Genomic DNA, 15270 nt, shown 5'->3' on the forward strand with positions numbered 1-15270 from the left:
ACGACGCGAGCTGCGTAGGACGGCGCCGCGACGCAGGCAGCAGTGCGCGTGCGCGGCGGGGGCTGGTGGTGGCCCGCGGCCCGGAGCAGGAGCCAACATGGCGGCGGAGCGCAAGACGAAGTTGTCCAAGAACCTGCTGCGCATGAAGGTGTGGGGACGCCGGGGAGGCGGGCCGGGCGACAGGGGTACCTGGGATTGGCGACCCGGCCGGGGCCGAGGTGGCGGGCGCGCGGGGCCACTGGGGAGGCCACGGAGGGCCTCCAGTTCGGACGTTCATTCATTCACTTAGCGCTGGCTCTGCCTTAGGCACGGGGAGGTAGGTTATAAATCCGGCGGCTTCCCTCATAAAGCGCGCGGACAGATAGGACAGACACGTAAGCAAGCAGGGTGGCTCAGCACTAAGTGAGGTGATGCTCAGAGCCCCGGGAGCCCTGGGAACTTACTTGCGCTTGGGCAGGAACGGGCCCTTAGGTAGAGACTGAAGGGTCGGTGGGAGGGTGGGGCATGGCAGCACAAACCGAGGGGAAAGCGACTTCAGAAGTCTGAGACGCAAAGACCACAACATCTGTTGAGGTTTCCAAGAACTAAAAATAACTCGATGTGCTTGGAAGACAAGTAGCAAAATGTGGGCCTGGAAAAGTAGCCAGTGGCCACAACATGTGAAGAATTTTAGGCCAGATGAAGGATTTTTTCCCTTTATCTTGTGAACATGATGAGGAAGCTTTTGAGCAGGGGGAGCGGCATCTTAGCTGTGCTTCTTACTTTTCAAAGTTACCTTAACTGCCCTGTAGAGACTACATTGGTGAAAGAAAGACCTGACAAGGGACAAAATTGCAGTCAGAAAGACCAAACAAGAAGCTCTGATGATCTGGTTGCAATGGCAGCGGGAGTGGAGAGAATTGTAACAGTTGAGGTGAATGTCAGCTTTAGGCGAAATTGATTTTAGATTCGAAATTGAATCAGTTTAACAATCAAATGATTTTAGGGGCGCCTGAGTGGCTCAGTCGGTTGCGCTTCTGACTTCAGCTCAGGTCATGATCTCCTCGCCTGTGAGTTTGAGCCCGGCGTGGGGCTCTGTGCTGACAGCTCAGAGCCTGGAGCCTGTTTCAGATTCTGTGTCTCCCTCTCTGCCCCTCCCCCGTTCATGCGCTGTGTCTCTCTCTCTCTGTCAAAAATAAATCAACATAAAAAAAAATTAAAAAAAAAAAACATGATTTCAAAGTGGAAGAGAGAAAAAAAAAAAAAAAGACAAGTGTAGATAAAATGAATACAGGAACTAAAACGGGAAACAACCAGGCCTTCAAACTTGAATAATAACAAAGATTTATACTTTCTGCTCTGTGTTCAGACAACTGTTCTAAGTGCATGTATCAACCCATGAAATCCACATAATAATTCTGTGAAGTAGGTTTAGTTATTATTCCTCTATTATAGCTGAAGCACTGAAAAAAAGAAGTAACTTGCCTAAGGTTACACAGCTAATAATTAGTACAGACAGGACCAAACCCAGGCAGTCTGGCTCCACATCCCCTGCTCATAGCTACTATTCCATACTGCTTGTCTCTGAACCCTACTGCACAGTGTTAGATATCATGCTTAAAGAGTAATTTCCAGAAAAAAGGAAGCAAGGCATAAATAATGTTTCGAAAGATTGAAGAGTAAATGTTGCATGTGCCAGATTCGAATGGGGTTGAGCTAGGGTATGACTAGGGATGGATAGGATGAGTGAGGGTGGAGGGTAAGTCATATCATTTATAATTTCTGAAGTTCTTTTTTCATACATATTAGCAAATTTTGAATTTTTACCCAACAGAGTCTTCTTTGACTTCTCGTTTATAATCAGAGCAGTGGAGTGGATTGGCAAAGCAGGTACATCAAATGAAGATACGCTGAGTAAGACTTTGACCAAAGATCTGACTCAAGAGTTAGGAAGGAAGAAGTTACCTTAAAAAAGTATCAACCCCTACCCTAATGGTTGGGAAACACTCAACAGAACATTGGAAGCAAAGAAGAGGGGGGAGAAGGTTACACATATTTTCTAGTTGAGTTATCAGCTTCATCATTGATGAAAAAGAGCTTTTTGGCAGGACAGCAGGAGATACTATGCACAGAGTGGAGTATAATGCACATCCATTCCTACGAGAATGAATGGAGCAGCTGCATTACGTTGCTGTATCCAATGTAGCTGTTCAGCCAGAGCAAAGTATAGAGCAAGAATAAAAGAGTTGAGGATTTAATACTAATACAGTTGTTTTCAGGTGTACTTGAAATCCTCTGACTTGGTCAGCTGTTAGGAGCTGGAGATGATGGGCGAAGTAGAAAGTAAAGGATATAGTTGGCTGTTCTCAGTGTCATTTTAGCTCTGTTGGACTCTTAAGACAGGAGTTGCTAAACTACTTCTGTAAAGGGACGGATGAAAAATACTTTAGGCTTCTGGGCCACTCACTATTGTAACTACCCACCTCTGCCATTGTAACTCAGAACCAAATGAGCATATCTTTGTCCCAATAAAACTTTATTTACACCACCAGACATCCAGCCTAAGGACTATCGTTTGTGGTACCAGCTCTAGGTCCTCTGTTGTGCGTAAAGCCAAATCACTAAGCTTTATAGAGTGTTCTTAGATGCTGTGGAGTCAGGAGAATTGGATTGCTACCTAAATCGAGTTGCTTGATTTTATATTCACAGGGTGTTCTAGCCTTGCCATGTGCACAGAGCATACATATATAGATAGCTATTTTGTATGGCATAAATACTACTTGACTAAAAATAGGAGATAAAAAAGCAGTTGGGCAGGATTGGTGAGTTGTATTACCAAGAATATAAGATGAAATGAGGCATCTGGGTTTAAAGAGAACCACCCAGGAAAGAGAGTCTGAAGAAATAAAGCAAGTCCAGACTTATATTCAGAGAACCTTTATTGAACTCTTCCTGAGTACCAAGGGCAGCCAGAGTCCTAGTTATAATAAGAGACATGGTCTGCTATTCAGAATCTCAGTCTTTTGGGAGACACAGAAGAAGCAAAATGAACAATAAGCTAGTGTTTATAAGGCTTTTAGACATAGGGAAAGGTACTCTTTTATGGGAACAAGTTGGTGAAGAGCTTGGCCAAACACAGTCAGGGAAGACCCAAAGGACATGTGCTCTGGGCCTTTACAAGTTGGTATTTTGCTGAGTAGAAAATGGAAACATGATGTTGAGTAGCAGAGACAGAAGGACTGGGAAGTACAGAATATGCATTCCAGAAACTGCCAGTTCTTTCCTGTGGTGAGGCTATAGACACAGGTAAAAGGAGAAAGGAAGACTACAAAACACTTTAGAGTGAAAGCATTTCTTTTACATTTATTTAAAATTATGAAAGGGGCACCTGGCTGGCTCAGTCAGTTGAGCGTCCAACTTCGGCTCAGGTCATGATCTCACAGTTTGTGGGTTCAAGCCCCGCATCAGGCTCTGTGCTGACAGCTCAGAGCCTAGAGCCTGTTTCAGATTTTGTGTCTCCCTTTCTCTCTGCTCCTCCCCTGCTTGCACTCTGTGTGTCTCTATCTCAAAAATTTACGTTAAAAAATTTTTTTAAATAAAGAAGTAAATAAAATAATGATGGATTCACAGGAAGTTGCAAAAAATGTATAGGGAGTGTTCCCTGTCTTATATCGCTAGAGTATGGTACAAAGCCAGGAAATTGACAGTGGTACAATCCACAGAGTCTATTTCATTTTACTGTTTTACGTGTGTGTGTGTGAGAGAGAGAGAGAGAGAGATTTCCATACGGTTTATCACGAGCAGATTTATGTAATTACTTCCACATTCAAGATACAAAACTGTTACATTACCATGAGATTCCCTGAAGCTGTCCCTTTGTAGCCAACCCAGTCTCTTCTTTCCCTAAGCTCTGGCAACCATGAGTCTGTTCTCCATTTCTCTACTTTTGTTATTTCAAAAATGTTATGTAAATGGAATCATACAAGATGTAACCTTTTGGGATTCGCTTTTTTCACTCAGTATTATTCGCTTGAGATCCATCTAAGTTGTTGAGTATATCAATAGTTCCTTTTTTATTACTGAGTAGTATTGCATGCATTGGAAGTACCTTAGGACTTAACCATTCACCTGTTGAAGAATATTTTGGTTGTTTTCAGTTCTTGGCTATTAACAAGTAGAGCTGCCGTGAATATACCTTTATAAGGTTTTGAGTGAACATAAGTTTTCATTTCTCTGAGATAAAACGCCCAAGAGGGCAATTGCTGGGTCATATGGTAAGTGCATGTTTAGTTTGGTACGAAACTGTCAAGCTGTTTTCCACAGAGGCTATACCATTTCATATTCTCACCAGCAATAGTATGAGTGATTCAGTGTCACTACGTCCTCAGCAGAACTGGATGTTATCACTGTATTTTATTTGTAAATGTTTTTCAAGTTTCATCATTTCATTTAGCATTCATTGGCAAAGCCCTTATACCTAAAAATGCTTATGTTTGGGGGAAGGTTGGAATGAAGGGAAAAGTAGTATAGAGCTTGGACAAGAGCTAATTATTGTTTTGCTGTGATCAACCTCTTAGTGTGTTCACTGGTTCCCCTGAGGAAATGTAGTTGTTGTGGGAAGAGACCAGCAGCTGGACTGTGGGTTTCTCTACTGCCCCATTTTGAATTGTACTTTTGCACATTTTAGAATAAAGAGCAGCCGTAGAGGTGAGCAGCCTTTCAGAGGATAGAGATACGTGAAGAGCAGGCTTATAGATACAGTTTTGCTTTGGTCTGTGTTTACAGAGCCCCTACTATGCATCATTCATCATGGTAAAAGTGAGGAAGGAGACAATCTAGACAAAGTCCCTGCCCTCAAGGTCTCCAGAAGAGGCAGATGCTCAAGGAATTAAAATGTGGTGAGACTATTTGAGCGTGTCATATGAAGCATCTGGGAGAGAAATCCCGATTTTGCTTACAGGTATCAGAGATAATTTCACAGGGATGGAGTAGTTTTTCCTATACCAGAAGGGCCAGGAGTTGGCCAGGTGGAGGAGCATGAGAAAGGCCATTCCACACTAAGAGCAGCAGGTATGAAGACCAGTTGGCTCCGTGAGTTGGTGAGAGATTCAGAAAGTACTGAGTCTCTCACCTTCTTTTGGCCCTTCTCACTTTCTGTCTCCACCTGCCTGTCATGATCTGTCTTTTGTCTTAGCCTTTCCGCACTGGCCACTATATAAAACTGAAATATTTAGGGGCACTGATTGAATACAGTTTTTTATTGCTCGTTTTACTAAATTAGACAAACTAAAGTGTGGTAGAGATCTTTCTGAAGTCTTCTGTAGGAAGTCCACATACTTTTTTGTGTGCTCTAGTCAGCTCCCTGCTAGTCTGGTGTGATGCCGTCTAGGGCAGAGCTAAGCTACTTTGGTCACACCACCTCCACCCTCACCCCTGAGATGGGATTCTTGAAGAAACGTGGGAAAGCATGTGGAAGAATAAAGTTATCTGTGTTTTCCTCCACTCTAACTTGGGAAAACCAGTTGCTGACACTGATTTTGTTTTGTTTTGACAGTTCATGCAAAGGGGACTGGACTCAGAGACCAAGAGACAACTAGAAGAGGAAGAAAAGAAAATCATTAGTGAAGAGCACTGGTATTTGGATTTGCCAGAGCTTAAAGAAAAGGAGTAGGTTTATTAGAAATTATATCAGTGATGCTTTGGGCATTCAGAGGGAAATCCCTGCAAATATGGCTCTTCATTCCAGTGACGCAAAGCCTGTAAAATAATACCTGTTCGGTTTCTTGAGTTAGCTTTGCAAATAATTTTCTAAAATTATTAAACCTATATAAGTTCTACTTGGATTTATACATTTTTACTGGCCCTCATTTATAACATTATTCTTTTTCTATATTGAATAGATGAATCTAACCCGCTTGTCTCTGGTAATAACCGGGGGGCCTTTATAAGACTCTGGTGTGCTCCCTGTCATAGTAAGTTTGAAGATTAAGTTTGAAGGTGTGTACTTTAAGGCTCTCCAGTTCTGTGTGAGTAATAGAGTTCTTCATCAGGCTGAGCTTCTTAAAAGCAATTCAAGAGTTTTAGGTTTGTTTCCTTTATTTATTTTTTTTAATTTTTACTGCTGTTAATGCCAATCATCTTAGCTAACATTTATTGAGTCTCTAGCATGTATCAGGAATTGAGCTAAGCACTTTGTATCTCTTAATTATTTAATCCTCAGAGCCGACTTAGGAGCTGGCTACTCTGATTCCATCCCTTTTATAGCTGAGGCATCTGAAGCTTAAGAGAGAATAGCTGGGATAACATGCTAGATTGTTCCTCCTGGTTGGTGCTTGATAAATAACTTTCAATGAAGGAGTGATAGATTCATATCATGCATTGATTTTATCTAAATTCTTCTTAAAACTCTCATTTCTTCTCGTTGCTTTTTTTTTTTTTTAACCTTAGTAAGCTCTATGGGACAGTAGTTTTATTTAAACTTTGTCCCTTGGGGCGCCTGGGTGGCGCAGTCGGTTAGGCGTCCGACTTCAGCCAGGTCACGATCTCGCGGTCCGTGAGTTCGAGCCCCGCGTCAGGCTCTGGGCTGATGGCTCGGAGCCTGGAGCCTGTTTCCGATTCTGTGTCTCCCTCTCTCTCTGCCCCTCCCCCGTTCATGCTCTGTCTCTCTCTGTCCCAAAAATAAAAAAAAACAAACGTTGAAAAAAAAAATAAACTTTGTCCGATGATTGAAGATGTTGCTGATTCAGGCAATTTAAGTTTTTATTTTCTTTACCTAATAATTTTTTTTCATTTTTAACATGTTAAAATTCCCTTGTTCATTTGGCTGACCTTCTCTGGATCTTTTCTGGAAGGCTAGGTGTCCTTCTTTAAAGACAGAAAGCATGTCCCCCCCAGGAGATATGGAAGGAAGGTACTTGGTTTTTCTGCTTGCTTCTCTGTTTGCTTCTTTCCACTGCTTCTCAGAGGAAGCAATATGGCAGTGAAGGAGGGGAAGATAATGCCAGAGGCTGTGCAGATTTGGGGGCAGGGTGGCATAGGAAGGGACCATTACTGGTAAGAAGCTGTAATTTAATTTTATACCTTGACTAAACTTACACAAAGTATTCCAGATATTTTGTTACTTACTTTTATTGAAAGGCAGGATGGTTTCTATCCTGTTTTCAGTATTCTTCCCCCACCCCCCACCCCCCCAGCATATTATTCCCAGAAAAATGACCTTTAGGTTCCTTTCCTAGGAGGTAAATGTCTCCTCCTTTCAAGCTATTGTAACAAAATACCATAGACTGGGTAGCTTATAAATAATAGAAATGTTATTTCTCACAGTTCTGGATGCTGGAAATCCATAATCAAGATGTGGTCATATTTTCGTGATGGCCATTTCCTTGGTTCATAGCTAGTGCCTTCTCACCAAGTCCTCACCTGGTGAAAGGGGCTAGGGGTTTCTGTGGAGTCTCCTTTGTAAGGTGCTAATCCCATTTATGAGGGCCCCATACTCATGACTCTGGCCACTTCTGAAAGGCCTCACCTCCTAATATCATCTTGGGAGTTAAGATTTCAACATACGTATTTTGCAGGGGATACAAAGAGTCAGACCCTAATGGTAAATAATAAGCTTCTGCCATCATTCAGCACCTGTTTTGTGTATAGATGCGTATTGGGTCAAGTTGTTGTCAGGAAAAGATGACACTGTCAAATTGGGTAATTTGAGGAGAGTGTAACAGGTATGGGCAGGACACAGGGAAGCCACCAGGGACAGTGCATTCATCATAGCTTGTGTGATGGGAATAATTTCCACTCCAGGCCCAGAGGATCAAGGGGAGGGAGTGGTTACTGAATCGGAAGACAGGCCATGTGGCGAGTGCATCTTACAAGAGCTGCTACCCTCATAAGACGGCATAGCCAGTCTGAGGTAGTCCCACAGGAAGGAAGCCTGGTTCCAGACTGCAAAGGACCACTTCCATTTGTAACATTCATATCAGCCTCCCAAGATATGGAGTAGGGGAAGATAATGAGAAATAAATGTGGAGAGGAAAATGGGTGAATGTCCTCAGGATGTGTATTTTTATCCCAAATAGGGAGCCAGTGGAATGGATTGGTTAATTAAGCTCATGGACTCTGCAAAGGGGCAGATCTGTGTTTAATGCCCAGCTCTGCCACTTACTTGTGACCTCGGGCAAGTTACTTAACTCATCTTATGTCCTTTGTATATTGGGTGTGATAATAGTATCATACCTTATGAGAAATAAATAGATAATATATGTGATGCACTCACCACAGCAAGTCAGTCCTATAAAGCAAGTAAACTCTGGTGGCACATGTATTTCCTTATACTTGATTGTTATGGAATCCGCCCATTCCTTCTTGCTCTTTTGTGTTTGCGAATCCTTCCGTGGTGGTATCATCTGAATTATTCCAGAGGGTCCCTGCTATCTGTGGAATTGGGGACTTTGCTCTAGAAGTCTAGAGGATGCCATTTGTAATGTCAGCCATATCGCTACAATTCAGTGATGACATTTAGGGCTATTCAGTCCACACCTCCCCTTAGGGGATACCCCTGGCCAATGCCTAAGCTGTGTAGCGGATTGAGGATCTGGTTGCTTTGCTTCAACTTAGAACAACCACAGGACCTTCCGAAGTCCAGAGCTGTTCGTAAGGGCTGAGGCCTTAGTGTAACCACATTGCTGGTCACCTTCTCCTGCCGTCCTTATTTCCATAGAGGGGCATCTCCCAAACAGCACCGGCCAGTAATACTTCTGCACACAACTTTGTCTCAGAGTCTGTTTCCAGGGAACCTGATAGAAGATGCTTGGTATAAATTCCTAGAAGAATTTACCAGATCAGAGATTTCACTGTATTTTTGCCATATTGATTTTCTCCAAAGGATGTGCCCCAGTGCAGAGAATAGCCAGTTTAATTGCTTTTTTGCCACAGGATGTTGCTTTAAAAGTATGTATTTGGCTACCATGCTTCTTGTGCTTGCATATTGTGGCCTAATGAATGTTAGGAACTGTGAGAGTTGAGATCATACTATAAACTAACAGGTTAGCTTGCCACAGTTTCACTGATGCTGGTGGAAGGTACAAGACTCTTGGGTCAGACGCAAGGACTTCATTGCTCACAGCACAACACACAGTGTGGGTATCTGTTTTGTGTCATTTCCTGCTTGCTCCCCAGATCCCATGGGGGATGATGTGGTGAGGCCCACCTGTTTGTGGTACCCACAGTAGTTTTGCATCACAGCTGAGAAGTCCTGAACTTAGAACTCCTGTTATCTTTGATACTGGAATACAAGCCAACTTACCCTTGGCCCCAAGAGAGACATTATTATACTGGACATTAAGCAAGTCTGCACTTTGTTCTGAAGGAAGACAGTAGCTCTGCCTTTCAAAGCAGCTCACTATACACACATCCCTGAAAAGATGTTCCAGAGCCAAAGGGCAATTAACGCCTCATTCACAGGAGAGACCCATAGAGAATTGTTTCCCTACCGGGTGTTTTTCCCCTGCTTTGCCATGCATGTTATTTGTGGATTTAGGGCAAGTCTGGGTTTTTTTGAGTACTTACTCATCTATAAAAATAGATGAAATCAGTAATATCCTGGATGTGTTTTGACTCTAAAATTATAGGGGCGCCTGGGTGGCTCAGTCGGTTAAGCGGCCAACTTCGGCTCAGGTCATGATCTCGCAGTCCCTGAGTTTGAGCCCCGTGTCAGGCTCTGTGCTGACCGCTCAGAGCCTGGAACCTGTTTCAGATTCTGTGTCTCCCTCTCTCTGACCCTCCCCCATTCATGCTCTGTCTCTCTCTGTCTCAAAAATAAATGTTAAAAAAAATAATAATAAAATTATGGGTCCTCATTAATAAAAATTAGGATATTAAAATACAGAATGCTTATAGTTAAGTTTTAGAATATTTAATTTTTTGCTAACTCTATTAATTTTCCTAATTATTGAAACTATGCTTGTAGATAACATCTGTGTCCCTTTTTATATTAAAGCTGTTGTGTTAATGGAAACCCCTGGGAAAGGCCCTCTGAGGGCGCAGTGGTCCTGCTGTGAATCCATTCCTGGCCCCTGCTTCTTTCTTTTGTCTGAAGTGAGAGTAGTTATGATGCTTTCCTGAGGGGGGTAATTGATTTGGGAGATGGATGAGGTTTTATCTGCTGCACTGCCCAAGGATCAAGATTAGGCAATTGAGAAGGAATCTCACATTTGTGGAAAAGGCTGAACAAATATTCAAGAGAATGTGTGCCTGAATTTAGGCTGTCTCAGGGAATGGGAGGTGCTGAAGGAGGTGAGGTGCTGGCTGGACTAGACAGCCAGGTAGAGAGGAGCCCAAAGAACAGAGGTTCTCAAAGTTTTGGGCTCAAGGACCATTGACATTTTGTAAAATTATTTGGAACCCCTGAAGAGATTCCATTTGTGTAGTTTATTTCATGTCGATATTTACTGTGTAAGAAATTAAAATGAAATTTTTTAAATGCACTCTACAGGTAGCCTCATTAACATGTTAGCACAAATAACATATTTTTCATGAAAACATAACTGTTTTCCAAGATAAAAAAAAAATTAGTGAGAAGAATGGCACTGTTTTACATTTTTGCAAATCTTTCAGTGTCTGGCATAATAGAAGATGTGTGGATTCTCTGGGTGATTTCTCTTAACCCTCGCATTCAACCTATTGTAGTCTGTTGGTTTGGTTGAGGGATATAAAGAAAATCCACCCTCACACAGATGATGTAATTGAAAAGAGAGGAGTATTATAATAGCTTTTCCAGGTAATTCTTCGACGCTACTCCAAAACCCAATAAATAGTTTCTTTACAGTTAACTGCAGCATGGAGTCTCAAAGCATCAATAAATTTTTCATAATCATTAGTCTACCTTACATTTTGAATAGACCTTTTATCCATGCATGATTTCATAACATCATGCATTTCTCATTTGGAAACTGCTAGTCCGGTGAGTTGTATAGATTTTCTAAATGTTAACTCATTTCATTGTATGATTTCAAAAAACATTCATTAATATTACCATCGATTTCATCAGAAAAATCTTTTAAGTATTGAGAAGCTATCAAACCCAAGATGCCATACACAAGCTATTCAAAATTCTAATTTTTGCTTGAAAGCTTGAATTTTGTTACTGGCAACAAGTATTGTCAGTTGTTCCTTTGAAGTGACATATATATATATATATGTATATATATACACATATATATATATATACATATATATATATATACACACACACACATATATGTTATGTATTATATAGACATATATATGTGTATATATATATATATTTACTATTTTGTATGCAGAATATTGTTGAAGACTGAGATTAATGAAAATAAATTTTTTACTGTTTTATCAAGAACATTCTTATTGGCTTCTTTCCCTTTTTAAAGACTTTGAAAACCAACAGTGAATAATGCAATGACTACTAGTGTAGTATGGTATCACGACTTTAATTCATGCTAAGGTGAACTTTTACTCATAATTGCTTTTGCACCCTCTGTGTAAGGGTCAACACAGTGAAGAAAACAACATCTTACTGTCACTGTGAAAATAATACTGACTTCCTACCAGCATTCCCTTCTGTCACTCCTTCTCCCTCACGGAGGCCTCCTCCCTGTTTCTCAGACAGGTCACTTAACACTGCCTTCTCAGGACCTTTATCTAGCTGCTCTTCCCCAGCTGTCTTCACATTTTCTTCTTCATTGCCTTCCAAACTTGGCATAGAGTCCTATTTTCATTTTGTAGCCAAACGAGAAAACTACAACTAACGTGAGTTCGCTCCTTGCTGAGTTACAGATAAGGACTACACCAGATGGAGTTGTCCGCAAAGCAAACTTTATTTGCAGCAAGTAAGGAGATCACAGGGAATGACTTCCAAAGCCATGACTCTCCCAAGTAGGGGCAAGTGGGTTTCTTTTACTTAGTTAGGATGAATATTCAGAAAGGGGAACTTTGTCATTGCATGTAAAGGCAGACATGAGGCAGTGTACTTAGAAAACATGCCTGTACATGCATCCTATGTTTGTGAATGAAGCTTGTGCTCCTCCGAGGGTGGAGACTAACACTGTAGGGAGGCCAAGGGAACTGTCGGGAGAGGGGAAGGGACTAATGGGCATGCTCCCACAGCTAGTATAAACTGGATGGGTGGTCTTGGGCTCCTGATACTGGGCCTTTCTTACTTTTGAAACAGCACAGGGAGTTTTACAAGTGGTTTGTTGTCTCTGGTTAGGCTATTTCCTGGCCTGGTAGAATGTGTGTTTTTGGTTTCTCTTTGTTCCTTTAAAATCTTTACTGAGAATTTCGCATTTCTTTGTAATTCTGACACCTCCTAGGAAGTTCTGCTAGAAGTGTGCTTGAGCAAGTAGGGCATTGATCACCCAAAATAGCTGGGGGCCTAGAATGACTTCTCTGGTATCACGAAAGCTGTGATTTTGTCTTTCTTTTTCTGGGGACCCCCAACTCTTTCTGCTTAAAATTTGTCTTCGGTAAAGGTGGAATTGTTGGGTTGTAAGGTTGGCATATATATTTAACTTAATGAGAAACTCTCAGACCGTGTTCCACAGTGATTGCACCATTTTGCACTTTAACTAAAGAAGTGTAAGAGTTCTGATTTTTCCAGTCCTTCCAACATTTGAGGTTATCTTTTTCTTTTTACCTATTCTGTCATTCTAGTGGTGTCTCATTATGCTTTTTAATTTGCATTTTCCTGGTGACTGATGTTAAAGAACTCTTATGTGCTTATTGGCCATTTCTATATCTCCCTTTGTGAAGTCCCTATTCAGTTCTTTTGCCCATTTTTAAAAATGAAATAGTTACATTTTTTCTACTGTCTTCTATTACATATTTATCCATCCCTCTATACATCTGTCAATCCATTTTATTTTTAGTGTATTTCAGAGTAAGTTGCAGACATTTTCTCTCTGAACACTTCAGCATGCATATCATTATGTAGGGTTTTGTTCCATTTTGTTTTTTAGGTAAAACTTACATACTTCTGTAGAGATAGGAGTTCTTTATATTTTGAATACAGATCCTTTAACAGATGTATATATTGGGAATATTTTCTCCCAGTTTGTGGGCTTGCCTATTTATTAATGTTGTCTTTGATGAACAGTAGCTTTTGTTTTGTTTCATTCATTTTTTTGCCTTTTATAGTTAGTTCTTTCTGGGTCTGTCTAGTGAATCTTTGCCTGTACCAAATTTGCAAATATAGTTTCTATGTTTGCTTGTAGAATGTTTGTAATTTTAGCTTTTACATTTTTATGTATGATCTGTCTTTGATTTTTATGTGTGTGTGATTTTGTGTGGTGTGAGGTAGAAATCAAGGTCTGTTTTTGTTTTGTTTTGTTTTTCTATAGAAAATCAATGGTCCCAGTACCATTTATTTAAAGAAAATATTTTTCTTTACTCATTGTTTTGATGCTGTGGTCAAAAGCAATATGCTGTATTAGTATGGGTCTTTTTCTGGACTCAATTCTTTTGCACCATAAGTTTTTCTATCCTGTCGGCTTGATTACTATGGATTGCAATCTTGAATCTTGCAGTCTCGAAGTCTTAAAATCAGATAGCGCAAGTTTTCTTTTATTATTTTCAAGATTGTTTTGGCTAGTCTACATCCTTTGTATTCTCATATAAATATTAGAATCAGCTTACTAATTTCTTTCCATGATTCCCTTTCTCCTCCAAAAAATAGGATTTTGATTGGCATTGCATTGATTCTGTAAATCAATCTGAGGAAAATTGGTATCTTAACAAAATTGTGTTCTTCAGTCCATACACATGATATACCCATTTATTTAGCTATTATTTAATACCCGTCAGTAATTGCTAGTAGTTTGGAGTGGAGAGGTTTTGTGTATATATCCTTAAATATATCCCTATGTATTTCATATTTTTAATTCCTATTGCAAATAGCCTTTTTCCCAAAATTGTTTGTTGTATTTACATACGTAGAAATGTTGTATATAGACCTTGTATTCTGTACTGTGCTAAATTGATTCACCAACTCTAGTGGTTTTGTGTAGATTTCTTGAGATTATCTCCATATGCAGTTGTCATCTACAGAGAAGAAAATTAAAACTTTTATTTCCTTTTCTTCCTTTGTTGTTGGCTAGCATCTCCAGTACAATGATAAGAATGGACATCCTTGCATTGTTTCTGATCTTAGGGAGAAAGTATTAACTATTTTACTGTTAAGTATATAAAATGCTGTATGTTTTCCTAAATGTCCTTTACCAGCATGAGAGATTTTCCTTTCTCTTCCTAGTTTCCTGAAGACTTTTGTAAATGATGTTGCATTTTGTTGAATGATTTTTAATGAGTTGATCATATGGTTTTTCTTCTTTCCTCTGTTAACATGGGAATTATCTTGAGATTTCAGTTTCACAACAACCTTATGTTTCTGAAACAAATCACCCCTTGGTATTCATATGTTTTGTATAAATAGTTCTTTCAATTTGCTAATATTTTAATAATGATTTCTGCATTCATATTCATAAAGGACATTCCACTGTAGGTTTCTTACAATGCCTGTAGTGTGGGCCATAACATGAGTTTGGAAGTGTCCCTTCCTTCTCTTCTCATTTCTTAGTTTGAGTAAAATTGGTATTGTTTCTTCCTTAAATTTTTGATAAAATTCACCAGTGAGGCCATCTGGATCTGGAGTTTTCTCTCATAATAATGAATTTAGTTTCTTTAATAGATAGAGGACAATTCTGATTTTTTTCACATCAGATACTGTATTTTCTGTTGTAAAATTTCTATTTGATAAGTTTTCATAATTTCCATATTTTAATTCACGTTCCTTATTTGTGTCTTCATTACATTTCTGTGTTCCTTTAAATCCTTGAACATACTTAATATAACTGTTTTAAAGTCCTTTTTGTACTAATTCCATCATCTCTTTTTTTCTATTTATTTGTTTTTCTCCTGTTTATGGGTCACATTTTCCTACTTCTTTACATGTTTAGCAACTTTTTACTGTGGCCTCACATTATGTATTACATTGTTGAGTACCTGGAATTTGTTGCCTTCCTTAATAAAGTGTTGAATTTGTTCCATTAGGCAATTGATTTACATTCCAATCAGCTTGGTCCCTGTTTTTGTTAGAGTAGGTTTTATGGCCTTGACTGTCTTGCTAGATGAGTCCTACTCCTGAAGGGTGACCTTTCTTTTCCATGTCACAGGATATTCAGCTTGTTCCCCCCACTCTAGATAGACACAACTGAAACATTTCCCTCCTTTGTGCAAATCTTGTATTTGTTCAACGTACAATTT

The 15270-nt window shown here is 40.0% G+C and overlaps 1 protein-coding gene across 1 annotated transcript in view; it reads left to right on the forward strand.

Moving 5' to 3' along the window:
* Positions 1–15270, forward strand: part of MPHOSPH6 (M-phase phosphoprotein 6) — a 21984-nt gene continuing 6714 nt past the window's right edge. Inside the window, exons 1-2 of the mRNA XM_027076288.2 lie at positions 1–148; positions 5534–5646. Of these exons, the coding sequence (XP_026932089.1) occupies positions 98–148; positions 5534–5646 (164 nt within the window). The 5' untranslated portion in view covers positions 1–97. The remainder of the gene's footprint in view (positions 149–5533; positions 5647–15270) is intronic.

The sequence above is a fragment of the Acinonyx jubatus genome, chromosome E2 (genome assembly GCF_027475565.1).
Source record: "Acinonyx jubatus isolate Ajub_Pintada_27869175 chromosome E2, VMU_Ajub_asm_v1.0, whole genome shotgun sequence".
Taxonomy (NCBI): Eukaryota; Metazoa; Chordata; class Mammalia; order Carnivora; family Felidae; genus Acinonyx; species Acinonyx jubatus.